At 44.2% G+C, this 26,987-nt stretch overlaps 2 protein-coding genes across 7 annotated transcripts in view; both read right to left on the bottom strand.

Moving 5' to 3' along the window:
• The window catches only part of AMHR2 (anti-Mullerian hormone receptor, type II), a 15,050-nt gene extending 2,630 nt beyond the window's left edge, over window positions 1-12,420 (bottom strand). The window contains exons 1-11 of one of the 6 annotated variants that reach the window (XM_008575684.1): window positions 12,032-12,420; window positions 11,544-11,726; window positions 11,114-11,305; window positions 10,769-10,846; window positions 10,454-10,566; window positions 10,107-10,337; window positions 8,098-8,212; window positions 7,784-7,956; window positions 7,444-7,591; window positions 7,139-7,275; window positions 5,303-5,797 (exon numbers count right to left, since the gene is read on the bottom strand). In XM_008575684.1, coding sequence (XP_008573906.1) covers window positions 5,501-5,797; window positions 7,139-7,275; window positions 7,444-7,591; window positions 7,784-7,956; window positions 8,098-8,212; window positions 10,107-10,337; window positions 10,454-10,566; window positions 10,769-10,846; window positions 11,114-11,305; window positions 11,544-11,726; window positions 12,032-12,119 — 1,755 coding nt within the window. In that variant the 5' untranslated portion in view covers window positions 12,120-12,420 and the 3' untranslated portion in view covers window positions 5,303-5,500. Of the gene's footprint in view, window positions 1-5,302; window positions 5,842-7,138; window positions 7,276-7,443; window positions 7,592-7,783; window positions 7,957-8,097; window positions 8,213-10,106; window positions 10,338-10,453; window positions 10,567-10,768; window positions 10,847-11,113; window positions 11,306-11,543; window positions 11,727-12,031 lie in introns of those variants that run through there. The other 5 variants (XM_008575708.1, XM_008575701.1, XM_008575712.1 and 2 more) reach the window with 5 other exon arrangements.
• A 9,866-nt stretch (window positions 12,421-22,286) lies between these two features.
• Window positions 22,287-26,987, bottom strand: part of SP1 (Sp1 transcription factor) — a 51,862-nt gene continuing 47,161 nt past the window's right edge. The window contains exons 5-6 of the mRNA XM_008575673.1: window positions 25,250-25,449; window positions 22,287-24,793 (exon numbers count right to left, since the gene is read on the bottom strand). Coding sequence (XP_008573895.1) covers window positions 24,480-24,793; window positions 25,250-25,449 — 514 coding nt within the window. The 3' untranslated portion in view covers window positions 22,287-24,479. The remainder of the gene's footprint in view (window positions 24,794-25,249; window positions 25,450-26,987) is intronic.

Here is a 26,987-nt window from a genome sequence, read left to right as displayed (position 1 = left end):
CAATTTCTACCTCTGATACTTAGTAACTTGAATAGTAATCATACTGGGCCGGCCCGGTGGTGCACTGGAGAGTGTGCCGCTTCGGAGTGCGGCGGTGCTCCCGCTGAGGGTTCGGATCCCACATACAGACCGGTTCCCGCTCACTGGCTGAGCGAGGTGTGGGCACAGCACTGAGGGTTCCGATCCCGTTGCCGGTCCCGGTCCAGTACGGGCGCGACACTGAGGGTTGTGATCCGTTGCCGGTCACGAAAAAAGACAAAAAGAAAAAAAAAAAAAAATGTTTAAATAAATAACTTTACATATACGTCATTTTAGATATTTGTACTTTTTATAGATATTGATGAATTACCTTCCATAGAGATTTATTTAGATTCTCACCAGCAATCTGTTTTCTCCAACTTGACCAACAAAGCAAGACTCAAAACCTTATTCCTGCAATGCCTGGCATTGTCAGGCCCTGATACCTCTCTGGCCTCCTCTCATACAAATCACCCCTGACTTTCTGCCCTTCCAGCCCATGGGCATTTTTCAAGCTTCTAGAAAGGTTCTTTTTGAAGAAGTTCTTCACATTTATTGCCCCTTCAGCCTTGAGTGCTTTCTCCATCCCTCTCCACATTGCCTAGTTAACTCCTGCTCATTCATCAGCTCTCAGCTCCAGGATCACTTCTTCAGGGAAGCCTCCTTGATACCCTAGTCAGGTGAAGTTTCTTTATTATACCATATGGGAGAATCCTGCCTTACCTTTAGCATACATATCTCAGTTTGTAATTATACATTTATTAGTAATTACTTGATTAATGTCAGCTTCCTACATTAGACTGTGAGCTTCTTGAAAGCAGGGAGTATATCCATTAACACCTGACACTTCAAACAGTGCCAGATACGTAGGAGGGAATCAATGGATAAAATTTTAAATGAATAACCGGGTGAGTGAATGAATGAATGAGAAGACAAGGAAGAATAGAGCATGGTGTGGGCTGGCCCCGTGGCGCACTCGGGAGAGTGTGGCGCTGGGAGCGCAGCAACGGTCCCGCCGCGGGTTTGGATCCTATATAGGAATGGCCGGTGCGCTCACTGGCTGAGCGCGGTGTGGGTGACACCACACCAAGGGTTGTGATCCTCTTACCGGTCACAAAAAAGACAACCCCCCCCCCAAAAAAAATAATAGAGCATGGTGGTCCTGGAGTCAGTCAAGACAGACTTGGATTCAAATCCTGACTTTGTCACTTATTGTGTAAGCTTGAATAAGTTATTTAATCTCTTGGAGAACCAATTCCCTTATTTGTAAAATGGTGGCAATGGTACCTACCTCATCAGCTTGTTGTGATGAAATAATCTTGTACCTATCACATAATGAGCACTTACTACATGTTAATGTATATTATTATCACTATTATCATTAATATTAAGAATTATGATTATTAGACAAGAATGATTTTAACCTTCCTGCAGGAAAGAGGCAAACACTGGATTTGGTGAGGTAATCTTTGCAATCGGGACTTTCATATTTTATCACAGAATTATAGAATTATAGGGTTGGAAATGACTTAGACAATCATTCATTCAACTTCCTGAGAAAATTAAATAAATGAACTTTTCTAAAAACTCTCAGATGGGAAAGCCAAGATTATAATCTAGGTTTTTGTAGCTTTTATGTTAGTGATCCCTTCAATATAACATATTACAACAGATCTATTCATAAATACTGCAAGTAAAAACTTTAATACTTACCACAACCTTCCCTTTGTCTTTGTATTCATGGTCTCTCTGAAGTTTGGGACATAGGCATTGTCTGTTTTTTGTTTTTTCCATAAACTTTAATTTTTAGGACCGTTTATTTGTTTGTTTGTTTATTTATTTATTTTTCAGGGTAGGAGGAAAAGGCTTTATACTTTTAACAAGTAAGGAGAACTCTGGGGATTGCTCCCAAAGTAGTACCTCTCAATCTGATTTAGATTTACAGAAAAATTGTGGAGATAGTTGTATTAATCCGTTTTAGTTTTGCTATAACAGAATACCTGAGACTGGGTAATTCATAAAGAACAGAGGTTTATTTGGCTTACAATTCTGGGACAGCTGCATCTGGCACAGGCCTCAGGCTGCTTCTACTCAGGGTGGAATGTGGCAGGTAGCCCGAAGGTACAAGCAAATTAGGTGGCGAGAGGAAAGAAGCAAGAGAGAGAGAGGGGAGGTGCCAGGATCCTATAAACAACTAGCTCTCGCACGAACTAATAAAGCAAGAACTCTCTCACTACCCCTACCCCCCAAAGAGAGCATTAATCCATTCATGAGGGATCTGCCCCCATGACTCAGAGAGCTCCCAATATTGCCACATTGGGGATCAGATTTCCACATCAGTTTTGGGGGAACAACACATCCAAACTCTATCAATAGTACAGAGTTTCCATCACAAATGGGTGTACCCCTCACCCAGTTCCCCCATTACAAACATCTTAGATTAGTATTATATGTTTGTTACAATTAATGAACCAATGTAGATACATGATCATTAAATAAACTCCATACTTTATTCAGGTTTCTTTAGTTTTTGCCCAGTGTCCTTTTTCTGTTCTGGGATCTCATCCAGGATACCACATTACATTTAGTCATCATGTCTCCTTAAGTTCTTCTTGGTTGTGACAGATTTTTAGACTTTCTTTGTTTTTGATGACCTTGCTAGTTTTGTTTTTTTTTTTTCCTTTTTGTCTTTTTTTGTGACCGGCAACGGATCGCAACCCTCAGTGTCGCGCCCGTACCGGACCAGGACCGGCAACGGGATCGCAACCCTCGGTGTTGCGCCTGCACCTCGCTCAGCCAGTGAGCGGCCGGTCTGTATGTGGGATCCGAACCCTCGGCGGGAGCGCCGCCACACTCTCAAGCAGCGCACTGTAGCAGTGTGCCACCGGGCCGGCCCATGACGTTGCTAGTTTTGAGCAGTACTGGTCAGGTATTTCATAAAATGTCCCTTTATTGGGATTTGTCTCTTTCTCTTGTGATCATAGGTTTATTTTTGATTAACATAGCCTTATGCTTGTCATCATGTTTGTACATTCTTTTCACATGACATTATCCATTTCTATAATTTATGGAGTTTTTATAAACATCATTTTGTTTGTTTGTCTTTGGTTTTGGCAGCTGGCTTGGAGGGGATCCAAACCCTTGACCTTGGTGTTACAACACTGTGCTCTAACCAACTGAGCTAACCAGTCAGCCCACCCCCCTTTTTTTTTTAAGATGACCAGTAAGGGAATTTTAATCCTTGACTTGGTGTTGCTAGCACCACGCTCTCCGAAGTGAGCCACGGGCCAGCCCTACCAGCCAGCCCATTAAACATCATTTTTTTTTTTTTCCTTTTTGTCTTTTTTCGTGTCCGGCAACAGACCGCAACCCTCAGTGTTGCGCCCGTACCGGACCGGGACCGGCAACGGGATTGCAACCCTCAGTGCTGCGCCCACCCCTCGCTCAGCCAGTGAGCGGGAACTGGTCTGTATGTGGGATCCGAACCCTCGGCGGGAGCGCCGCTGCGCTCCCAAGCGGCGCACTGTAGCAGTGCGCCACCGGGCCGGCCCCCTAAACATCATTTTTAGTGGCTGAAAATCGTTGCTCTGTTAATTAAAATCTGTGTGACCTTAGACACATTTCTAAACTTCTCTGAGCACCTGGTTTTCTCCTTTGTAAATGGTGATCAGCTCACAGGATTGTCATGGAAAATGCAGGTAGACTTGTTGAGCAAAGGCAACACATAATGAAAGATGTGTTTAAAGATTACCCAGAGTGTTTAGCCTAGAATAGGGAGTGGGGGGGATAGGCGGCCAAGAGGTAACTGCAGTAGTTGGGGACTGCCAGGCCTAGGAGGAAGGAAAGGAGGATAGTGTTCAGAAGCAGACCCTGCCCAGGCAGCCTCAGTGGGACTCGAGAACTGACTGGGTATGGGCGAAACAAGCTGGGTCACAGGAGAGGACAAGAAGACCATCATGGTGGGGATCCTCTAGAACCAACAGAAAGTTGGGGCCCTTCAGTGTTAGGTGAGGGGGAGGTAAGAGCTTGGATCGGATATGTTTAGTTTCAGGGCTGGCCAGTTAGATCAGTTGGTTAGAGCACAGTGTTATAATACCAAGGTCAAGTGTTCAGACTCCCATACTGGCCTGCTGCAAAATAAAAAAAAGATATGTTAAAAATAAAATAAAAAATAAAAAAGATAAGCTTAGTTTCAGGTGGTGGCTACCTATCCAAATAATAGTGTTTTGTAGAGAACTGGAGATCTGGGTCTGAAGGAAGGTTGAGTCTTAGGACTTGAAAGTATACAGGCTCTCCAGAGGCTAATCTCAGAACTCTAGAACAACCAAGCCAGAAAGGGGCTGGAGATGATCTGAATGCTCAGTCATGATTGCTGCTATTTACAAAGTGTTCACTAAACCTAGATGCTGGGCAAGATCTGTCACCTCTCCTTTTCACCCTGAATTGACTCTGCAAGCAAGGTAGGTGTTTTTATTCATATTTTTACAAATGATAAAAGTGAGATTTAGAGGGTTAAGTAACTTGTCCAAAAAACGTACAGCTAGTTGGTCACTGATCAGGAAGCAATCCTTTTGTAGTGAAGTCAAACCCCCGCCCCTGCATCACCATCACTACTCTTGGAGTTAAGCCAGAAGGCCTCCAACACCCTTATTTGACAAAAAAGAAACCTGAAGGCTAGAAAGAGGAAGTAACTTGCCCAAGGGCGCTCGGGTAGTTAGAAATTGTGCTAGGGCTGTAAATCAGGTACCTGCAACTGGGCTTACCTTAAGGGGTACCCAATGTTAATGATGGCTGGGTGGGAAAGAAAAGCCAGTAAAGAAAACACACATGAAGAAAAGACATGGAGGAAGAACTTCTCAGCAGGGCTCACATGGCCTTGCCTACAGTTCTCCATGTCCCCTCCGCTCTCTCCCCACCATATACCCAGATTACCTGTAGTTTCTTCCTATACCATGTGTTATCACACCTTACTGAGCCAGGAGTACCCTACTGCCCTCAGTGCTCCTGTGAACCTCCCACTCAGTCAAGACCCAACTCATGCATCCTGTGCTCTGTGATGCCTTTCTGCTCAAGCCTCTTCTGTTACCCGCAGGACACTGTACAGGTCTCCAACAATGTGAGTTGTAGACCTTTGAGCACCTTCAGGGCAGTGACTTCACTGTGTTTACCCTTCTTTTCCAAGTGCCCAATATGAAATCTCATTGTTTAAAAATACATGCTGGTGGAGGAGAAGGAAAAGAGACAGGAGGGACCCAGGATTACAGGAAAGGAGAAGGCCCAAGGATATGAGTCAAGAAGCTGACTTTATTGACTTTCCTGTCAATAAACCCTGGTCACTCATTGGAACTGCCATGGACTAGATGCCCACAGGAGGATCCAAGGATTGAGCAAGTGGGAAAGGCAGTGGTGAGGCAAATCAGACCAGGTATACAGTCACTATATTTATGTTTGTATGTACACAGATTACACATAAGCTGCATATTTACACGTGAGAAATGGTGCCAGCAGGTTGAGGGTTCCTGGAGCAAGGGCATTCCTGAACACTGAAGTGGGAGGCACTTAGCTGAGGCCTACAGGGGAGAATGGCAGGGGTAGGAGTTGAAGGACAGTCTTCTGGGCAGAGATGTGGGCAGCTGTGTGGATAGCCCTCTGGGAAGGGGTGGGGCTCCTGAGGATAGGCCAGGGCAGCCAGACGCTGCTGTACACACTCAGCTGTCAGCCGTGCTTCTGGATCTGCATCCCAACAGTCCTCAAGGAGCTCCCTCAGCCCGCTGGGGTCCTGGGAAGAAGGACTGGGAGGCAGACTTGATCCCACAATCTTGACTGGCCCCCAGGGTTAAAAGGTATCTTCAATGTTCACCATTCCCATTTTCTTTTTTTTTCTTTTTTGGAGAGGGGCGGTTGGCCAGTAAGTGGATTCAAGTCCTTGACCTTGGTGTTTTAACACCACACTCTAACCAACTGAAATAACTGGTAGCCCCTCCCCTGTTTTCAACACTACATTTCTGATCCTTCCTGGAGGTTCCCTTCTCTCCTGGTCACTGGAATCCAGTCCTCTGAGTCTTGTTCCCTATGAGACAGACTCTCTGGGTACCTTCCATATGGTCCACCTTGAGGAGCTAATTCAGGTTGACAGCTTACCATGCTAATGGGAAATTACTCTCCTTCCTCTCAAGTAACCAGAGTCTTCTGCAAACAATGCCTAGCTCTGTGATTTATTTATTTATTTATTTTAATTTTTTAATTAAAAAAAAATTTTTTTTTTTGAAAGATGACCAGTAAGGAGATCTTAACCTTTGACTTGGTGCTGTCAGCACCACGCTCTCCAAAGTGAGCTAACCGGCCATCCCTATATAGGGATCCGAACCCAGGGCCTTGGTGTTATCAGCACCACACTCTCCCAAGTGAGCCACAGGCCAGCCCCAGCTTCTGTCATTTAACCCAACAGACATTTCTGCAGTGGAAAATTCAACCCAGGTAGCAGGAGAAGGGGCATCCTGCTAGGAAATTATTTGTGCAGACCCTGAACTTTCACTGTGAGGCCACAGTTTTAACCCTTTATACCTAGAACTAGCTTTTATTGGGCCACAGCAGGGGCATCCTGCTAGGAAATTATTTGTGCAGACCCTGAACTTTCACTGTGAGGCCACAGTTCTAACCCTTTATACCTAGAACTAGCTTTTATTGGGCCACAGAAGAAACACAAATATCTAAGACAGGATAAGAAACTATTGGATTGAAATTTGGTCTTCGCTGTACCTGGAGAGGAACCATCTTGGGGGCAGAGCTCAGGGCAGAAGAAAAGCTGGGCGGGGGGGGAGCTTCCTAGAGGAGGGGACTGAGAAGCAGAGCTAACTGATGGTAGAGAGGAGAGGGACAGATTGGGCAAGGTTGAGCAGGAGGAAGGAGTGTGTCTCAGGTGGATGGAATGAACTATGTGAGACTTAGGGTGGAAGAGAACCAGAACAAGTTTGCCTAGTTCCAGGTGAACATGAACCAAGATTGGTGGAAGATGAGAGGAGATAGGAGTAGAGGTACTGGTCCTGGCAGAGAAGTCCTTGAAGCCCATGCCCAGCCCCCACTCTCCAGGTCCCCAGCCCACCAGCCTGTGTCTTCTTACTGTGGCAAAGCAGCACCAGGTAGATGGGATGTAGGGGCGCCTCCTCTCCTCCACTGCCAAGGCCCATAGCTCACAGGTGGTAGGGGTGCTGCCCAGTTCTGCCTCATAAGCCAATTGGAAGGGTGGTGGTCTGCTGTCTTGGGGAAGGTGTAGGGGACAGGTGTCAGTTAGGCCTGGAGCGCCTCTCAGGTAGAGAGGCCAAGGGGGAGAAGATCAGAGTTTTCTGGGAGCCAGATCAGGAGACAGGTGAGCCTAGAATGGGCAGGTACAGCACCAGGGAAAGAAACTGTTCCACCCATCCTTACCAGGCCTCAAATCTAGGCAGCGGCTCAGGATTTCCCACAGGAGCAGAGCCAGAGAGTAAACATCAGCTCGCCGGAGGGCTGTGCCCCAGTCCTGTAGGTCGAGAGTCTTGTCCAGGAGCTCTGGCGCCATGTACCTCTGGGTGCCCGCCTAGAGAGCAAGGTGTGAAGGGCCAAGAATCATCTCTGGGGCAACCCTCACTGCAGTGCTGGTTCATGAAACATCCCCCCAACTACAGATTCAGCAATGTCCCAAATGCTATGGGTACTGTGGCACTGTTGCCATAGCAAAAGTTGCATCTCCATCAGCAGCACCACCATCATCCTTACCCAGAATACTCACCTCCATGATGGCAGCTGGGCCTCGGGGTTGAGTAGGGGTCCACGCAGGGGGCTGAATGAGGCCAGGGAGTACCAAGGCAAGGCCCAGGTCTCCAATGGCACATGACCCATCTTCCCGAATGAGCACATTCTGGCTGCTCAGATCTCGATGGGCAATACCTGGTTTATATTGGCCTGTGGGGGAATCCAAGGTTGAAGGGACATAGATCTTCTTTTCTCTTTTGACCCAGTTCTTCCCCTCCAAGCTAAGGGAAAATCAGAAACATAGCAGTATGGCTCATGACTCCCCTGGCTTCCCGCTCCCTGCTCACCCACCATCCTGCCAGCGCTCCTCATGTAGAAATGCCAGGCCCTGGGCCAGGGACAGTGCCATCCGCAGGGAACTTCCCCAGTCACTGGTGTGCTGGGTCAAGTAGTGGCAGAGGGAGCCCTGGGGAAAAGCAGAGAGAAGAGAACGGCACACAAAGCTGGAAGTGGCAGATCCATTCCAGGGAGCAGAGATCAATTGACAGACTTCCCCCTCCATCTCTCCAGCAGACAGACACACTGACAGATGTAGGTCAAGACAAGAGACAGTGGAGGAGTGAGAATGTGTATCAGTTAGATTGACATGAAAAATAGTAACTCTAGGTCTAGTGTACTGAGTATTACTGTCGTCCAGGCTTTGTGCACAAGTCCTCCTATATTTTTCATGTCAACTCTGGGAGGAAAATACTCTTATCACCTGCATTTTACAGATGAGGAGCTTTAGAGAGAGCTAAGTAAAATTGCTTGAAATCAGTTGTTGAGAAAAATGTGGAACTTGAATCTAAGCAGTCTACTCAAGGGTCACATTATTATTATTATTATTATTGTTGTTGTTGTTAAAGATGACTGGTAAGGGGATCTTAACCCTTGACTCGGTGTTGTCAGCACCACGCTCTCCCAAGTGAGCTAACCGGCCATCACTGTATAATGATCCGAACCCGTGGCCTTAGTGTTATCAGCACCACACTCTCCCAAGTGAGCCACAGGCCGGCCCTAAGCATTACTTATTATTAATCACCATCTCATATTGACTCAGAAGACTTGGGGCAAAGATGGAAACAGAGGAGATGGGGCAAGCTAGTCAGGGGCATCCTTCTTGAGCCATCTGGCCTGAGGTGTCAGGCCTGTATAGACATGAATGGGTAGAGCTGGTGGATAGTAGAGCAGCAGGTGGGGAGAAAGTGGGAATTGTAGGGAAAGAAGCAATAGAGTCTCCCTCATTCAACAATTATTGAGCACCTTCAGTGTGCCAAGAATTGTGGTCAGATACCAAGATGGCTCAGGGACAGGTAAGATATAATGATAACATATAAGCAGAGAATGCAATAAACCCCATGATGGGAAAATGAACTGAGTGCTACGAGGCATAAAGGAAGAAGGACTTAAGTCATTCTTTAGTCCTGGGGAAGTCAGAGAAAGTCAAACAAACAAAAACAGTGATTTCTGAGCTAGGTCAGGGGGTACATGGTCAAAGAGGGAACTTGCCAGAATTCAAGATTTCAGAAGTGGAAGAACTGTAGGTGCTGCTAAAGTCCAGGGAGGGGCTACTGCATTTGGGCACTGAAACAGGTTGAAGAGGCTGAACTACAATGAGGTGAAGGAGTGGATTGGGGGGAGCTCTTCCACATGGACAGAGGGACAAAGGCAGTCCTGATGGAGCGGTAAACAGGAAAGGCACACAAAAAAAGTGGTAAACACAATGATGAGGAGTCAGCCTCTAGAGTCACATAGATCCTGGGCAAATGACTTTCCTTTTCTGAGCTCCATGTGGATAATAATTCCTACCTCACAGTGTGTTTGTGAAGGCTAATTATGAAAATTTGCCTAGTGCAATGCCTAGAACAAAGTATAAAGGAAGTGGTACAGAAACTAAAAAAGCCCCAAATTTTCAGCAGGCCCATAAGGCCAGTGGGTCTAGCCCCTGCTGACTTGTCCCTCTTCATTCTTATTGCTCATTGTTCTCCCTCTCAAGTCACATCTTATTATTCCTATAGTGCTACGGTCCTCTTTTAGCACTTGGCACACTAGACATTTGACACATTTTTGTGTTCACTTGATCCATTTCTGTCTCTCCTGCTAGTCTATAAAATCTGTAAATGCACGGACTATGTGTGTTTTTCCCAGCATCTAGCACAACTGGACATATAGTTCATAAATATTTGTTGAATGAATATATGAATGAGTTTGGAGGGCTATGTCTGGAGATATTTCTTTAACAATGGCTTTGTTTAAGATTGTGAATATATATTGCTTTGATTTCTCCCCCCGCCCCCACAAATGCATTCCTTGGTCCTCACCTTGGGGTGCAATTCCAGTACCAGTAGGGGCCCAGAGGGCAGGGGGCCAGGGCTCCCCTGGCTGGCGGTGATAAAGCGGACGATATGGTCATGCTGTAGGCCTGGTAGCTCGTATAATGCTCTCTCAGCTCGGAACTGGGCCCCAGCCCTCGGGGGGAAGGCCTTGATAGCTACCAGCTTGCCTTGCAGCCGTCCAGCCCACACAACTGCGTGACCTCCTTCCCGGATTACCTGGTGGGGACACTGTGCTGGGTGCAGACCTCTGAGCTAGTACCAGGGCAAGGATTCCTCCCCAGCACAGCCTCCAGGAGTACCCGGAGGAGACTTTCCCTCCCTTCCTGAGGCACCTGGGAAAAGCACAGCTCGGGCAGCTCCGGCAGCTCCTCACTCCAGTCCCTGCCTGAGTCTGGCTCTGGATCTGTTCCCCCTCGCACTCTGTAGGCCTTTCGCTGGAGCAGGGCTGCGACAGAGAAGTCTTAGGGTTAGAGTGTACAGGCATGGGGACACGAAAGGGGACTTTGTGGGAAGGGAGCTTTGTGAGAGGTAATGGGGGTCAGACTATAGCGATCCCAGGACCATGGGTGTCAGGGGTACCTGGAGAAAGGTCAGAGCTTTGGGGCAGTGTCTTGGGGTCACAAGGGAGGGATGGGACAAATTAGTACCCAAGATGATACTGCCCAGCAGCAGCAGCAGGAGGAGCAACAGCCCTAGCAGCACCACTGCCATCCAGATGGACTCACCTGGACATCAAGGCAAGAACAAAGGCTGGTGAGCCCTGCCCCAAACCCCCTCTGTTGCTCTCCCCCTCCTCAGAGAGCTTGTTTTTCATCCCACCCCCAACCTGGTCACAAGCTCTCTTATCTCCTGGTCACCAGGGCAACCAACTTCTCAAGGCCAGAAGGAGAAAAGCTTGGGGTGGGGGCAGGGTGAGAACTGGCCCTGGTTTTATATCTCATCCTAACCTGGGCCCCAGCCCCCACTGGGCTTCAGCACCCCTGGGTGGCTACCTGGGGCAGCCTGGGGACCCTGGGAGTCAGGAGTCCTAGGGCTTCCGGGAGGAGGTAGATGGCTGTAATTGGCATTGCAGAAGTCAGTGCCACAGGAGCAGGTGAAGAGAGTGGAGTCGGGGCTGGGGTGGGCTCGTGGGCTTGGGTCACAATGGAGGGACTCACAGCCTGGTTCATCACTATCTCGGCATCCTGATGGGGTGGGATTAGGGGAAGAGGAGAGAAAGAGGGAACAAAAGAGAGACCTCAATGGAGTCTTGGAAGAGAGGATAAATCCCTTTTCTATCAGAGGTATCCCTTCCATCTCACATGGACTTTTCTTTCCCTCCACACATTCCATTTCTCCCCTTCCCCTCTGGCTGCCACCCACACCCCAGGATGTGCCTGTCTCCCACCCTAGCTATCATCTGCCATATACTTTGCCATTCACCTTGCATCTCCACCTGTGCCCGGTCTTGGGTTAGGTTCCAGATCCCAAAGCAGCAGTGGCTGTAGAGGCAGCGGATAACCCTGGGGGGCCCTGGTCCTGCACCTAGCAGTTCCCCCAGTGTCTTTGTGCTTCCCTGCACTCCAGGGGCCTCAAAGAACACACAGGTCCGCCTGTTTGGGGGTGCTGAGTCCCAGGGTGGGGAAAGGGAAGGAGTCAAGATGAGAGTAAATGCAGGGGCAAAAACAATAGCCAAAAGGATAAACAAAACATATTTCACATCTCAGGGTCAGTATGGTAAAGCCACAGGAGGAAAAAGGATCAGCAGAAGCCTGGAACCTGACCCCCACCAGGGGGACACATGGCTCCACCTTTTGCTGTCACTCACCCAGCCCACTCACCACTCTTCCAAAGGGATGGCTGCTGCTTCAGGTACCTCTTCTCTCACTGGGTGGGTAGAAAAGAACCTGCCCCTCCCAGTAGTCACTTACCTTGCACAGCTGTGGGAAACAATGCCCAAAGTCCCAGAGACCCTAGCATTCCTGCTGAAGGATGGTAGCAGGAGGAGGAGGAGAGCATGAGCCAGCACAGCTGTCCCTGACAGAGCTTCCTTCAGATACAGGACACTGTTGGGCTTCTGATTCCTCATTCCCCAACTCCGCCCCCCTCTATCCCATCCCATTCTCTGTGGGAGAGAAGGCTGCTGTGGGGGAGAGGGTGGGTGTGTGGAAAACAGGGAAAGAAAGGGAGGAGCAGAGAACCAATCTTGTATCATCCTCTCTTCAGCCACCTCCTCTTTTCTCTGCGTAGTGGAAGGAGAGGGCCTTGGAGGTCCAGCTGAGAACTCGGTGATGCCTAACTTCAAGTCTCTGCCCTTTGCTGACCTTGGAGGAAGGTGCTGGACCCTGTTGGCCCTTCTCAGGCTGGAAACCAAAGTGAAGTCAAATGTTTAGAGCCATTCAGCTCTGCCCAAGATCCCTTCAAACCCACATATTCAGGGCTCAGGTCTGCAGCTCCCTGTGAAGCTCCCTTCACAGCCCATACCAGAGTTGACCCTGTTTTCTAAACTCAAGAATCAGAAAGTATACAAAATTGCTCCAAGTGTTAAAAAATCACATTAAAAATGTTTATAATTGTAAATTTTGTTATGTATATTTTACAATTTAAAAAATCACATTAAAAATGTTTATAATTGTAAATTTTGTTATGTATATTTTACAATTTAAAAAATCACATTAAAAATGTTTATAATTGTAAATTTTGTTATGTATATTTTACAATTTAAAAAATCACATTAAGGGGCCGGCCCCATGGCGCACTGGGGAGAGTGCAGCGCTGGTAGCGCAGCGACTGATATCCTGGACCGGATAAACCCATGGATGAAGGGACTCCAAAGAATGAAAGAATTTCTTGATAGTGAGATGTGACCTTGTTAGTATCCCAGGCTGGTGAAGTAGAAGTAGAAATATATACTTACAGAGCTTATATACTCTTTTATGTTATTTTCATTCTAAGTTTAACTGATTTTTATTTTTATTTATTTATTTATTTATTTATTTTTTAAAAGATGACCGGTAAGGGGATCTTAACCCTTGACTTGGTGTTGTCAGCACCACACTCAGCCAGTGAGCGAACCGGCCATCCCTATATGGGATCCGAACCCGGGGCCTTGGTGTTATCAGCACCGCACTCTCCCGAGTGAGCCACGGGCCGGCCCCACAAAATTTTTATTGAGCACCTACTATGTGCTAGGGTACAGAAAGGACTTTTTTTCTTTTTGTATTTTACTTCACTTTAATAAAAAATAAATAAATATATGCTAGGGGGACTTTTTTTTTTTAATGAGTAAAGAGGTTGAAAGAAAACGAAACAAAATCAAAACCTACAGGGACTCCGCACTTAAGGACTATGCATTTTACAATCATCTCATCTAATTTTCCCTCTAATATATTTATTATTATCTCCAATTTATAAGAAAACTGAGCTTAGGTAAGTTGCCCGAGGTCACTCCACTCAACTCTTGGTATTACACCATGCTACCCGAAGACAAATACAAAATTCAGCAATAAAAAGTTCTATTTAATTTTTATTTTTTTTCTTGTGACCAGTAAGGAGATCGTAACCCTTGGCTTGGTGTCACCGCACTGCGCTCAGCCAGTGAGCGCACCAGCCATCCCTATATAGGATCCGAACCTGCAGCCTTGGCGCTCCCAGCGCGGCACTCTCCCGAGTGAGCCACGGGTTCGGCCCTATTTATTTATTTATTTATTTATTTATTTTTAAAGATGACTGGTAAGGGGATCTCAACCCTTGGCTTGGTGTCACCGCACTGCGCTCAGCCAGTGAGCGAACCGGCCATCCCTATATGGGATCCGAACCCGCGGCCTTGGTGTTATCAGCACTGCACTCTACCGAGTGAGCCACGAGCTGGCCCCTAAAAAAGTTCTATTTAATACAATATTTGAATATGGATTATTGAGAAAATTTATGCACCATTATCTGCCAGAAGGCCATTAACTGGAAAGGGAGGGTATAATTTAAACTATTGGGGCTGGCTGGTGGCTCACTTGGGAGAGCACGGTGCTGATAACACCAAGGTCAAGGGTTGGGATCCTGGTACCAGCCAGCTGCCAAAAAATAAACGAACAATCACCACCAGAGGTCAGCATAGAAACTCTGAGCTGTGGCAAGGGGGCATAAAGCACCTCTTCTTTTTTTTTTTTTTTTCCGTGTCCGGCAACGGATCGCAACCCTCAGTGTTGCCCCCGTACCGGACCGGGACCGGCAACGGGATTGCAACCCTCGGCATTCCTCCTGCGCCTCACTCAGCCAGTGAGCGGGAACCGGTCTGTATGTGGGATCCGAACCCTCGGCAGGAGCGCTGCTGCGCTTCTCAAGCGGCGCACTATCGCAGTGCGCCACCGGGCCAGCCCCTAAAGCACCTCTTCTGATGATTAATATATACATAGTACACCTCCTGTATGTATTAAGCTGCGGGGACTATGAAATGTGAAGGGAGGGTACAGGGTGTGTAGAGGAAACGCCAGCATGGAGATGGAAGAAGAGGCCTATATGGCTTATGCTGCGATAGAGACAGAAGGAGTCTCTTCCCCAGAGTAAGAAACAACAGTAAGGGCCAGCCCATGGCTCACTCGGGAGAATGTGGTGCTGATAACACCAAGGCCACGGGGTCGGATCTTTATTTTAAAAAAAAAGAAAAAAAAAAAAGAACAGTAACAGGTAATCATTTTCACACCTAGGTGCAGTTGGCTCCCATGAGAATTAAGAATCATAGGAGACCAGTTTCCTATTTTCCTAGCTTTCTGCCCCCCTAGTGGCTGCCTGAAAACCCTTTCTTGAATGATCTGGCTTAGACTTGAGATGAGGGTCTGAGTACTGACTGATTCTGGGGCCTTTCTCCTGGGGAGAAAGGGACTCCTGGGGAGTCTGCAGGAGGAGAAAGTAAAAGCTCAAGTAATTGTGAAACAGCAGATGGAGGAACCACCAGGGTTAGAGACAGCTGCCCACCCTTCCATGGGCCCTTCTGGGAGTCTGCAAGGCCCTGACAATGAGGTGGAAAGTTGTACTTAGTTCCAGCTATCTTTCTTCACCAACTCCTAGATCAGATAAGTCTGTGGGTTGGGCGGGGGGGGTAGTTGAAAGTCATATAGCTTCTAGTATCTGGAGTATTTTAGGAGACCATCTCCTCCAGAGTGGAAGCAGAGTAAAGACCAGATAGAAAGGCAAAGCCTTGGATAACTACTCCTGTCAAAGATAAGAAACATCCCAGCAGGATTATGGGAACTATACCTCCTCTGGGCAGTTAGGTTTTAGAGCTAAGATAGTGATAGAAAGGGTTAGAATCTGAGAGCTAAGGGATTAGGAAGGTACTGAAAAAGGACCCAAGCATGGAAGTAAAGACTTACTGGATTCCGCATACACAAAGATCATCATTAGTGGCCCCTGATTCAAAGTCAGCAGTGGCCCAGTAACTTACCCTTGATTCCACTGACTACAGGGCTAAAGTGTATTGTTTATTCATTCAATGAAGCAAATAACCGGTCCCAGTCTAAAAGAGTATTTCACTAGTTGCTGGGCCTACAAAAATAGAAGTGTGATTCCTGCCCTTCAGGAACTCATAGTCTAGAAAGGCAGGCAAATTTATCAACAAGCAACCAGAAAACTGTTTCATAATAGAGGTATGACCGAGGAGCTATACAAGCAGCAAGATAATTCTGCCTAGGGCACAGGAGACAAGGGAAAAATGGTTTTCACAGAGAAATGGATATTTAAATCATCTCAGAGATTAACACAATAAGAGGAGAGTTGTTCTAAGCAAAGGGAATAGCAAGAGTAAAGGCACATAGATGTAAACGCAAAGCATGTGTGTTGGGGGTGACGTGAGGAGAAAGTAGTATGAGATATGAAGCAGAAAATCACCCTAGTGATAAGATTGGGACCAGGTTTTCAATTTTATATCAAGGAGCTTAGACTTTTCCTAAAAGTAAAGAATTTTAAGCAGAGGCCTAGCGGCAATGTGGAAGATGGATGTCTCGGGCTCAGGGAGATCAGTTACGAGACCTAAACAATAACCAAAGTGAGTACTGATATAGAGGATAATTGGAGATACAATATATAGGTAATACTGACCAGATTGGTAATCAAATGAATGTTGTTAGGTGAAAGGGAGAACTAAAAGATGACTTTGAGGTTTCAACTATGAGTGACCAAAGGGTAAGTAATATTATTAAGGGAGATGTGGAACACAAAGGATTAGTTTACCTTCTAACATGTTGAATTTCTCTGTAGGACATCCAAATGAAAATGTCCAGCAAGCAAGCTTCCAGGTCAAGAGAAAAGATAGGGCTCAAGATTTGGAAGTCATCAACATGTACATAATAGCTAAAAAATGGATAGGACTTGTTTAAGAGGGAGAAAGGTAGAGTAAGGAAAGGACACAAGACAAGGAATACCAAGAGGAAGAAGTGGCTATGAAGGAGACTAAAAGGAATGATCAGAGAGGTTGAGGAACCAGGAAAGTATCTGCCACACTCTATGGGAAGAAAGCTGTAAGATGTGGTGGTCAATAGTAGCACATTGTAGCAGAGAGGTCTAAGAGGCTAATGACAGATCACTGGAAATGAAAGATCACTGGCAACCAGGTCTCTGATGTTAATGAGAAAAATTTTGGTAAATGATGGGTGCTGAACAAAGTGGCCTGAGGAGCAAATAAAGGAAAAGTAAAATGAGTGTAAACTACATTCACTAACTGGAAATAGAAGGAACTAGATCAATAACCTGAAGAGAAAGCAGAGGTTTTTCAAAATGGGAAAAGCAGAGAGACTTGAATATACTTATAGGCTGACAAGAGGGAATAAGAGAGAGAGTGAAGATAAAAAGAGAAAATAACTGTGAAACAAAGAACAAAAAGAAGTCAAAGTAACAGGCTAAGAGTGTAAGTGAAAGGGTCGGCCTCACAAAGGAAAAATAATATTTCTCTCCTAGGAAGAGAGAAAGGGGTAAATAGGTGAAAATATAGATGTTTATATGAAGAGGAGAGGAAGTTTGAGGACAATTTATTCCTCCATTTTCTCCATGAACTAAGAAGCAAATCATCTGCTGAAAATGAGGTCAGGATTGGGAAACTAGCAATAAATGGTTATCTGCCTTATTCACCAAATTATGAAGTCCTTGGTAGCAGAGATTGTCTCAACTCTTTATCCTTAACCTTAGTACTCAGAGTACATAGTAAAGACTCAATAAATATTTATTGAATGAACAGATGACAGAACTTTTAAGGGCTTAAGTCTGCAAAAACTAAAACCAAACACCCCAAAACAAAAAACACCTCCAATAAAGTAAAATATTAAAATGTTATATTGCTAATGGCTGTGTAAGAAAATCAAATGGCTGAGTTTAATCATGGCTGAGTGATTGCAAAGCAGACACAGGGAGTCAAATGAGCAAAATAATTGAGAATGCTAGCAAGCATAGTAACAACTGACCAAAGAGAAGATTTCTTAGTGAAGGAAGGACGTGAAACCATAACCTGATGGAAAACTGAGAACACTGTCAGAATAGCTTCAATTTCAGAAGGGGCCACAGTCCAGACTTAATGTTAGATGTAGGCTGGTATTAACTAAATGTAAAATATGTTTGGGCCAGATTTTGGTTTCTAAATACCATTCTCTAAAAAAAGGAACCAAGTCTCCTTAGAAAAATGGCTGACCTTGGGCTGGGGCAGGGAAGATAGAAGATAAGCCTGAAGCATCTTTTATGTCAGAAAGCAAGGAAATGCTTAAAAAAACCAAAGGATGTGAATATATCAAAGGGATACAGGAGCTAACTGAAAGAGCTCCTAATGGCCAAAGCTGGGAAAATTTGAGCAACAAAATATTGTAGTATTGGATAACTTAATTACAAATTAAATATGCATGAATACAACCTAATATAAATGATGGACTAACAAATAAATGGGGGAGGAGACAAAACTTCCTTATAGAAGAATTCCAAATAACAGATGTAGATACTATCCCCTCTAGGAGGTAAAGCTTAATTCCCACCAACCCCGTTGAGGGTGGGCTAGACTTACTGATTCAATTCCAAAGAATAGGAAAAAAGAAAAATAGTAACTTTACAGTGAAGAAACCTGATAAACACTAACCTAGCCAAATGATAAAAATTATCGTTGGTGATGTTATGGGGCTATCATATACCCCGATAGGATGTGATGAGAAGGCCACTTCACCTCTGTGGTATTCTTTCCAAAAACCCATAAGCTAAATCTAACAATGAGCAAAACATCAGACAAACCCAGATTGGGGGATATTCTACAGGATATCTGACCAATTCCCAAAGTCTGTCAAGTTCATAAAAAACAAGGAAAGACTGAAAAACTATCAAGGAGGAGAGTGGGGAGACATAACAAGTAAATGCAATGTGTACCCTGGAATGGACATCAATGGAAAAACTGGTGAAACTCACAGTCTGAAGTTTAGCTAATATAATGTACTAGTGTCAGTTTTTTTCTCAAAGCCTACGCAGGCAGTTTGCCATCCAAGTATTAATCAGGCCCAGCTCCGCTTAGCTTGAGATCAAACCACCAATGTCTGTTTCTTAGTTTGACAATGTACAACGGTAATATGTTAACAACAGGGAAAATTGGTAAGGGTTATATAGAAACTACTATCTTTGCAACTTTTCTGTTAATTTAAAATTATTTCAAAATAAAAAGCTTATTAAAAGACAAACAAAAATTGGAGCTGCCGTTGTTCCTCTTGGTCCTCCACATTTCTATGTAGTTGTGCACACTGATCTGATCATGAAACTGTTTACCTAGGAGTTAAGTGTAGGGCAACTGCACTGATTAAAATGTAGCTGAGCACAACATAGTGTAGCTGGATACCTTTGCTGGATTCAGAGTATGAAGTTATAACCATATTCTCCCCTTCCCAATCCCCTCAATACAACAGAGACATGGCTTTTTTATTAAAAAAACTTTTTTAATTGGTTTACAAAGGAGCTACAGACTACATTGAAACTAATCTTTGTACAAAAGGCGAAAAAAAAAAAAAAGAAAAAAAAAAAAAAAAACCCGAAGACACCCAGAGACAAAAGGTAGGGGGAGACAAGAAAGGAAAATAAAAATGGAGCAGGAAGAAACTGAAAGACAAGAGATTAGCATCATACATACGCAAAAGTGTGTGTGTGTGTGGGGGGGAGCAAAATGAGAGAGCATTTAAAAGTATTTACCCACACAGCCCTGGTGATAAAAAAAAAAAAAAAAAAAAAAAAAAAAAAAGCCCGAAGACACCCAGAGACAAAAGGTAGGGGGAGACAAGAAAGGAAAATAAAAATGGAGCAGGAAGAAACTGAAAGACAAGAGATTAGCATCATACATACGCAAAAGTGTGTGTGTGTGTGGGGGGGAGCAAAATGAGAGAGCATTTAAAAGTATTTACCCACACAGCCCTGGTGATAATTGGATTGGAACCAACAACAAACACAGCATGAGATTATTAAGAAGTTTAGAAAGGCAACAGTGGTATGGAGACTGGTTATTGCCAGTGTTAAGAAATTAACATGTTTCAGGCACCAGAGATTGGAGCACCACCCCTGCCCCCCACCCCAGAGGATGACAGACTTGGGAAGAGGAAGCAGGCCCTGGGGCAGCTGCCATTGGTGTGTGTAGAAGGTCAATAGCATATTTTCCCTAAAGTCTTTGTGCCCTAGACACTAAGTAAGAGCTACGGGATGTCAACAGGAGAACGGGATGATCAGAAATATGAAGAACTGTTCTTGTCCACACTGTTAAGAGCAGTTGTTGGGAAAGTGGAGGGCTGGGTAGACAAAGCCCATTCCCCTGTGGAGAAGGCACAGTGTTAATTCCTGAAGGTGAGTTATAGGAAAACACACACCCCAGGAGAGGTATCAACAAAGTCCTCACTACCTGCAGCCCCAGCCTAACCCCACTTGTTATGCTTTTTTTCTAATATTGAGCTGGGATTTAGGGGAGTTGAGAGACAGATCACCACACCTCTACTCCCTCAGCACAGACAAGAGTGGGGCTGTTTGATAACAAGGAAGGGCAAAATAGGACAAAATAACTCCTTTCTCTCAAATGAACACTGTGGAGAAAATCTTTTTGGGATTGGAAAAGTCAGAGTGGAGAAGATCTACAGAAGGAATGACACCAGGGACTCCCCTTCTTTTCCTTTCCATGCCTTCAATCTAAGGCAATCGAGACAAATCTGGAAAAGGGAGTAGGAATTTAAGCTTAAGGCTGTTCAATGTCTTCCTGGGGGCTGGTGTTTAGGGAAAGCAGACAAAGAAAAGAAACAGGGCAACCTCAAAGCTGGTCCGCTCATCCTCCTAAAAGAGGTCTGTACCCCCGGAGTAGAGCCAAGAGAGGCATCAGAGAGAGCACAGTCTCCCAAACAAGAGTAATAATCTGCTGTATTTTATCAGCAATTTTCAAAAGCAATGTTTTCCGGGGTTGGAGAAATGCCATATCCTCCTCCCTTTCACCAAAGCTATTGCTGCCACCTTTCATCCCTGTAGATAAATTACTGTCTCTCTTCTAAGGGAGATGAAACTCTGAGATTTCACATTCCTCCTCCCAATCCCAAGAGGCTACCCAGCTTTGGCTAGGGGGAAGGAGAGCTATGCAAAGGGCCCATCGCTTGAGGCAGCTTGAATGTCCTCATTCCCTTGGTATCTGATCTCCAAAACTCTTTTGACCTGATCCAAGGTCCAAAAGGCATCAGGGTACTTGCAACTGAATGAAAACTTTAAGTAGCACCAGGGCTCCACCCACCCAAAGCAAAACAGGGGCCTGATTAGCACCCCCAGGAGAACCCCTCAAAAAGTATATGAATTTATTGCGTCCTAGCAAAGATCTCCAGCTTCCAGTATTCACACAATGTGAAGATATTAACAATACAAAATATATTCTGAAAGTCAAATACCTGCAGTTCATAGTGCTCTCAGATTTGTTAAAAAAATACAATGCTTAGTTTCCTATATAGGATATACAAAAGCAAAAAAAATATATATGTATATAGTAGAAATAAATCAGCCATAGTAATTTACAGCTTTTGTCTCCAACACCCCCCTAATCATAATCTTTACCCCATATTTCAGTCTATATTTTCTGGGATCAAAGGTTCAATGTATTCTAAACCAGGCTGAGAAATATCCATTAAATTGTATTCAGCATAGCACCCACAGATTGCCAGCTGGGAAGTCCTGGAAGAAGATAGCGTGGGTTAAAAAGTGAGGCAGTCAAATAGTAAGCAGATGAACGCGAATAGGCAACCTGAAAGGACGAAGGAATGAGTGCTTTAATATCACCACTCCACTGGGCATCTCCAGCCATGCAAGGTTTGGTCATTTAAAAGATAAATTTAGGGCCGAGCCCGTGGCGCACTTGGGAGAGTGCGGCGCTGGGAGCGCAGGGTTCGGATCCTATATGGGGATGACCAGTGCGCTCACAGTGCTCACTGGCTGAGCAAGGTGCGGCCGGTCTCAAAAAGGACCAAAAAAAAAAAAAGATAAATTTTAAAAAACTCATGAAAAAAATTTCAGAATCAACATGCATATCAGTTACATTAATTTTTGCTGGCCAAAAGTTCAGGGAAAGGGGATTTTCATAATGAGCTCCTGACTCAAGGAATGTAGGCTCTTAACTTCCTGTGGAAAAGACTGAGTGGATCACTGCTGCTGGGAGGCAAATGCAGAAGCTGCCCTTGTCTGGGCGCCAAACAAGAGACTGGATCTGGAGCTTACTTGGTAAGAAGGAAATAGAACAAGTAGAAAGAACTGGATATAAATTCACTCATGGTAATGCTAATAAAGGGGGTTAGAGTAAACCAGGAGCTTTCTATAAAAGACAGAAACATCATCAAATAACTTTCTAAAAGCTTGTAGCCCTCAGCATCATTAAACTAGTTCACATCTAATAATTTCATACTGGAGAAGATTCCATTCCTTGAAATGCTCTAGCAAAATACTGCGTACTCCAGTGAGTTATCTTGACCCTTTCCTCCAAAAGATGCCAAAGTACATGATTAGAGACATAAAATAACAGGTTCTGAGTTCTGCCTTTCAGTGGGAATAAATGGTTTGATAGTAGTCGGGCATGGATGACTTTCACATCAGCATTAATAAAATTTGATTAGGGAAAAGTTCCTTACAATAGTTCCTGAGTGTTGAAAACAGTATTGAGTCTGCAGAGAAAACACCAAATGGAGTGAACTATTCTTTACTATTAACAGTTATTGTATTTCAGGTTAAACACCACCACAAACTTACCCAAAACCTAATTTGAATGGATTTTATATAAAATATATAATAGAATCATAGCATCTTCTATTTGTAGCCATGGTAAAAAAGACTTATGAAAAGAACAAGGACTTTGCTATAGATCTGGATGTTGGTTTCACTTTCAAACATAAAAATAGTTTCTTCTTTAAAAAGTGCAATAGAATATCCCCCATTCATAATTACAACTGATTTTGCCTAAGCAGAGAAATGACCTCACAAACATACCCAGGTTTCAAGATAAATTTCTAGGTAATGGGCCTGAAAGGCATTTTGATCTGAATTTATTTTTCAACAATTTCAAATATAATTTCTCATCTGTATGTAGATATAGAGGCACGGACACACATTCACGCACACAGTCATACACAAACATTTCACTTTCTATCAGATTAGGGTAATTTTTTATTGCAGGTCTCTTTTTATATTGGCTAACAGAAAACCTATCCCCAACCTAACAGATTACACACATACACACAGCCATTTCCACACTTCCTCACAGTGAAAAGCTCTCTAACAAGATACCAGAAGGTCAAGAGAGACAATGCTTTAATGGCTGGGCCTTGAGGACAATTCTGGTTGCATATAAATCTCAGTGCCAAACGCACTAAGAGTTCCCTGCCGCTATAATTTTTGGATCAGCCTCTTCCGGAATCAGGCCGTGGAGAAAGCAGGATGATTTCTCCCAATCTCTCCTATAAACCACAGTGGTAAGACAAGATTTCTTTTTGTTCTGGGCTATCATTCCCATGATCGTGTGCTTCCTTTTCCCTTAGGAACCACCCAAGTACATACAAGGAAGAGTTAAGGGAAAAGATAAGAACCACTGTCTACATATTAGTACATGCTGAAATTCTGCAGAATGGAAACCCAGAAAAGATTCACACTGGCTGATGCTCTTTAACAGGAAAGAACCTACTAGGATGTTCAAAAGAGGAAGTGTAATTCCTTTCAGAATGTGAACTCAGAAGCCCACATATGAAAGCTTAGAGCTACCTTGGAAGACAGTGGTACCAAAGTCCAAATACCCCACTAACTTCTGAACCTAAATACTATGAGTCACTTCCTCTTCTGAGCACATCTTTTTTTCCTACTGAAAGCCCCTATCTATTATTTGACCATTTTTTGGCAGATTATACAAACTGATCCCAGATTATCACCTTCAAAGGGTCTTCTGCACAATTACATAGAAAGACTTCTGATTCTCAAATCTTAGAGCAGCTAATGAAGGGAGATGCCTTTGACTCTCCAGCACCAAGAAGGTGCCTGCGTCAGTAGAATTTTGAACACTCCCTCCACAGCTACCTCAAGTATCAGCCTGGGCTTCAAGGTTTTTCCATTCTGCTGCTGGGACTAAGGTCCTTACAAGAAGTAATCAGGTGAGAAAAGGGGAGATAGAAAGGATTGAGTCAGGAAAGGAGTGCAAAAAGCTGATCCCAAATAAAAAGACAAAATTACGAAAGGAAAAATATTATGTATGTATATATAAACTAAAAGCAGAGCATATGAATGCTTAATCTGGTGGGAAGCCACAACATCTATTGAAAAGCCTGATGTGTCACAACAAGGCTCAGCCATAGGAAAATAAGGCAATATAAAAAAAAAATGACCAACGTATTTTGGTCACAGAATGGTCTCCTTCCTCCTCCCAGCCAACCCCTATGAATGCATCTCTCCATATATTTTTTAATATATATATATAATATAGAATCTGTTTTTTGTTAAAAAGTATTTCAATGATCATATATATTTATCAAGGCATGATGGCTTTAGGAAAGGGGGGGGGGGATCCATCATGGGAGAGCTGAGAAGGGAAGCACAGGAAGGGGAGACTGGGGTAAGAAGTATAAGAAGATACTGCGATCAAACAAATGCTCACAAAGGGTGGCACCAACATAATTTTCACTAATGTTTCCCACCTTCAAGGAGGCACTGATGATATAAGCGGATGCCAGGACCCCATCTCTTCTCTTGTATTCCTCCCCCAATTCTTCCCACCACCCTGCATTTTAATGCCTCTTGGCTCTCTCTCTCTCACATGTCTCTTGGACCCATGCTACCTTGCATCCCAGGGTTGACGGGTATGGCCCACATGTCTCTGGCCCTGGGTGCCTGATTTCAGAAGCCATTGCCACTGATATTAATGGACTGCAGATCTGCCACCTGCATGACGTTGATGCCACTGTTGGCAAGACGGGCAATACCCTCTGGACAGATGGCCTCCATGGCTACCATATTGGTGGTAATAAGGGCTGAAGGGGTGGCAGCACCACTGCCTTCTGAGCCTGCCCCACTGTCCAGGGGCAAAGTGCCCACACTCAGGGCTACACCTGGGCCTCCCTTCTTATTCTGGTGGGTCTTGATATGTTTTGACAGGTGGTCACTCCTCATGAAGCGCTTAGGACACTCAGGGCAGGCAAATTTCTTCTCACCTAAGTAAAGGAAGAGAAAGAAGATAAGAAGCTGACATGTCAAGAAGTGGGGGTACCTTCTTGCCTAATTCACTGCCTTTAAACTATATGTACAATAAGGGCAGTCATAAAAGGTGGTAAGAACAGGAAAAATCTGGCAAGTATCTTTTCCTCTTTAAGGGAAGAAAAATAGATAAAAGTTGTGGATTACTTATTAAAAAGGCAGAACTCCGTAGAAGAGTAAGCAGTACAGAGACCAAAAAGAGTAATGAGCACAATGCTCCTCCTTCAAAATCTCGCACAAAATCTAGTTTCTTCCTTCTTAAAAGTTTTCCAGATTAAGTCCAATTCCATTTGTGACCCACATAATTCAGTTTCAAATGTAACGTGCTCAGAAATTAGTTATTTCACAGGTATATTTTGTGTCTCTCCATTCTGGTCTCTTACTATTTCTCTTTTCCCTAGGCTCTTGCTCACCTGTGTGTGTGCGTTTGTGCCTCTGTAGCTCATCTGAACGTGTGAAGCGTTTCCCACAGTATGACCAGGTACACATGAATGGCCTCTCGCCTGTATGCCAGCGCAAGTGTGCCCGTAGGTGTGAGGTCTTGCCATATACTTTGCCACAGCCTTGGATGTGGCAAATGTGCTGTTTCTTTTTGCCAGGATCCCCAGAGGCCCTGAAAGTGAGAACACAACTATTCATCATTCATTCTAGAGACATAAATTAAAGAACCACAAAGCATAAACAGCAATTACCCAACCCACTCAAAACTAATGCAAACTTTTATTTATTTATTTATTTTTAAGATGACCGGTAAGGTGATCTTAACCCTTGACTTGGTGTTGTCAGCACCATGCTCTCCCAAGTGAGCTAACCAGCCATCCCTATATAGGGATCCAAACCTTTGGCCTTAGTGTTATCAGCAACACACTCTCCCAAGTCAGCCACAAGCCGGCCCTAAACTTTTATTTTTTAAAAGACTTTTTAGTATCAAAAGATAAATCTTTATCTGATTCTGGTTCCTAATACCTAAAACTCAAGTTGTAGGTTTCCTCTCTACTGGATATTTGCTCTTTCATGCTCTACTGTTTCTTAATCAGTTTCACTGCATGTTTGAAGAGACAATCGCACTCATGGTGACTTGTGAAGTTTGCAAAGCACTTTCTTCTATTTTTCAGGGAATTTAAATCTCAATCTAAGCATCTCCCTGGGAAATACTGTGACTATGTCTCCATTTAAGCACTTGGTGGAGAACTTTAAATAAAATATAATATTTTACAATTACAGAAATTTTCTCTTAAGATTAAAAGCTGAAAAGCTAGGGCAATATCAGGGACCTCAGGGGATGAGGAAGATAGGCTGGATAAAAGTAAAAGAGGGGAATGAGGACCCTAACTAAATCAAGGTATGAAAAAAAAAAAAAAAATCCCTACATGGAGCAGATCCCAAGCTCCTCTCAGGAATCAATTCTGCAACGTTTCTACCAAACCAATATGTTCCATGTGTGATCCATTAGTGGGCAATGATGAGATTTTCAAGAGGGATTTTATTTGCGTTTTAACAGCCCTTATTAGCAGAGGAGAAAAAAAACCATAACAGTAATGAAATCACACTTTGGTGAAAATCAGAGAACTTCCTTCAGAAATATAACCCACTTTAAACTCTGTTAGAGAGAAACTGTACTGTACTCAGTACTTTTGACACAGGGATACCTGGTCTGCATTTCTTGTAACATACAGTAAACTACAAAGAACTCAAACTATTTTCTGTTTTGATACTTTTCTTGTTTTTCTATTTTTGTGCTTATTTTAATGGGATAAAACTTACTATGTGACATTCTATTCTCTTTCAAAAGCTACAACTTCAAGGAAAAAAAGAGATCTTAGATCTCTAGAGATACTAATGAGAAAATTCACCAGAACCTTGCTCTGCAGGACACTTTAGATTCCCTGATGAAGGAATTTTCTATCTGGAGTAAGCATTTTTGTTTATTTTGAAGGAAAAAAAGACTCTGGAGAACTCTTATGATTCTCAAAAAGCCACTATTAAAAAAAAAAAATTACAGGGCCAGCCCGTGGCTCACTCGGGAGAGTGTGGTGCTGATAACACCAAGGCCCTGGGTTCGGATCCCACATAGGGATGGCCGGTTCGCTCACGGGCTGAGCGTGGTGCTGACAACACCAAGTCAAGGGTTAAGATCCCCTTACCGGTCAT

This window comes from Galeopterus variegatus, unplaced genomic scaffold, assembly GCF_000696425.1.
Source record: "Galeopterus variegatus unplaced genomic scaffold, G_variegatus-3.0.2 Scaffold60, whole genome shotgun sequence".
Lineage (NCBI taxonomy): Eukaryota > Metazoa > Chordata > Mammalia > Dermoptera > Cynocephalidae > Galeopterus > Galeopterus variegatus.
Note: the sequence above shows the minus strand (reverse complement) of the source record. Positions and strands in the feature narration are given on the sequence as shown.